Source organism: Gracilinanus agilis, chromosome 3 (assembly GCF_016433145.1).
Source record: "Gracilinanus agilis isolate LMUSP501 chromosome 3, AgileGrace, whole genome shotgun sequence".
In the NCBI taxonomy this organism is placed as follows: Eukaryota; Metazoa; Chordata; class Mammalia; order Didelphimorphia; family Didelphidae; genus Gracilinanus; species Gracilinanus agilis.
The window spans coordinates 61,796,760-61,798,935 of record NC_058132.1 but is presented as its reverse complement, the minus strand read 5'-3'; the positions used below and the strand labels follow the sequence as shown (position 1 = coordinate 61,798,935).

General features: G+C 44.2%; 1 protein-coding gene across 5 annotated transcripts in view; it reads right to left on the bottom strand.

Moving 5' to 3' along the window:
• The window catches only part of NIPAL3 (NIPA like domain containing 3), a 71,587-nt gene that overhangs the window by 24,093 nt on the left and 45,318 nt on the right, over window positions 1-2,176 (bottom strand). For all 5 annotated transcript variants that reach the window (XM_044667862.1, XM_044667863.1, XM_044667864.1 and 2 more), the window contains one exon: window positions 95-191. In XM_044667862.1, the coding sequence (XP_044523797.1) occupies window positions 95-191 (97 nt within the window). The remainder of the gene's footprint in view (window positions 1-94; window positions 192-2,176) is intronic.

Sequence of the window (2,176 nt, the reverse complement as noted above, 5' to 3'; positions counted from 1 at the left end):
AAAGGAAGGAAGGAAGGAAGGAAGGAAGGAAGGAAGGAAGGAAGGAAGCAAGGAAGCAAGGAAGGAAGGAAGGAAAAAATAAGAGAACCCTCACCAAGCAGAGCAACGAGGAGGAGGATGACGACGATGTAGTTGACATTTTTCTCCTTGTAGAAATACAGCAGTAAGCAGAATACAATGATCTCCACAAGCTGCAAAAGAAGAGATAAAATGCAGTCTATGCCCATCCAGGGAAACCCGGCCCTCTCCCCAGTTCCATCTATGTAAACACTCCAGGAAAGTTCTTTCCTGAGGCTATGCCATGCTGGGCTGGTGACTGTTCTCCAAGCCTACAGAAGTCCTGTGACTTTTGTACCAAGTGTTCATCAGAGGATGAATCTCTGAGCAGAATAAGAGAGTGAGGGAGAGGCAGGCCTGTGATCCGAGGACCAGCCTGGCTAAGCTCAGAAGCAGAAAGATTGAGGTCTAGATTTGGAATAAGGACAGTCTGGTAAGTCCCTCATCACTGCTTGAGGGAGTTTTGTAAAAGAGAACCTGCCATTTCTCCAGGAGACAGTTCCAAGGGATAGAAACTTTCTCTGGCATCAGACTTAAACCTGCCTCTCTGCGTATTCCACCCATTGTTGCAGATTATGCTCTCTAGGGCCAACCAGAAAAGTCCTTCAGTCCATCCTCCCTCCCTTCCTATTTAAAATTAAAACTCTTATTTCTCTCTTAGTAATAACTCTAAGATAAAAATTCATTAAGGGCTAGGTAATTGGAGTTAAGTGACTTGCCCAGGGTCACACAGTTAGGGCATGTCTGAGATTACATTTGAACCCAGAGCCTCCTGTCTCTGGGCCTGACCAGAAATCCACTGAGCCACTTTGCTGCTCCCTGAGGTCACATTTGAATTCAGGTCCACCCAACTACAAGCCTGGCTCTCTATTCATAGTGCCATCCAGCTGCTCCTGAAAGTCTAACTCTTCTTCTAGGTCAGCCCTTTCAAATACCTGGATGTGGCCACCATGCCCAAGTTTAGCTTCTCCAGACTAAACATTCAGAGGCCCTTCAAATGGTGGGTAATAAAAATAAACAAGGACGATGCCATATACTTTGCCAACTTTCAAGAGCTAATCCAAATGCCAATCATGTTATTATTATCATTGTTCAGAGACATTCATCACATTCATTACAAGGCAATGAATATCTTGGTGACAGTTCAGAGACTTAGAGCTGGAAGGGACCTTGGAGGTCATGGTGTCCAAATCTCCAGTTTTATAGATTAGGAAATTTATAGAGGTCTAGAAAAGTTAAAGGACTTTATCCAGAGTCACAGAGCCACAAGTGAGAAGTGGCACTGTGACCAGGTCTTCCTAATGCCAAGGCCAGTGCTTGTCTCCACAATGATACATGGTCTCTGCTATAAGCTGTCTATTAAGAGGGTTAAAGTGATATCTATCAGTGGAAGTAATAAAATCACAGATCCTTAAAAAAATAAGTCTCTCTCTTTCTCTTCTCTGTTTCCCTCTGCCTCTGTCTCTTTTTCTGTCTATCTGTCTTCCCTCTCTGTGTGTCACTCTCTCCTCTCTGTCTCTGTCTCCCCTCTCTCTTTCTGTGTGTTTCTCTCTCTGTCTCTGTCTCCCTGTCTGTCTCTCTTTCCCTTATCTGTCTCTGACTCCTCTCTCTCTTTCTGTATGTATCTCTCACCCCTCTCTTTCTCTGTCTCCCTCTATCTCTCTGTCTCTCTCCTCCAACTGTCTCTCTGTCTCCCTCTTTCTTTCTGTGTGTGTCTCTCTCTCCTTCCCCTCTCTTTCTCTCTCTCCCCTCTCTGTCTCCTTCTATCTCTCTATCTCTCTCCTCCATCTCTGTCTCCCTCTTTCTTTCTGTGTGTCTCTCTCTCCTTCCCCTCTTTCTCTGTCTCTCTCCCCTCTCTCTGTCTGTCCCCTCCATCTCTGTCTCTGTCTCCCTCTCTCTTTCTCTGTGTGTGTGTATGTATCTCTCTCCCCTCTCTTTCTCTGTCTCTCTCTCCTTTCTTTCTCCTTCTATCTCTCTGTCTGTCTCTCTCTCCATCTCTGTCTCTCTGTTTCCCTCTTTCTTTCTTTCTTTCTTTCTTTCTTTCTTTCTTTCTTTCTTTCTTTCTTTCTTTCTTTCTTTCTTTCTTTCTTTCTTTATTTATTTATTTATTTCTTTATTT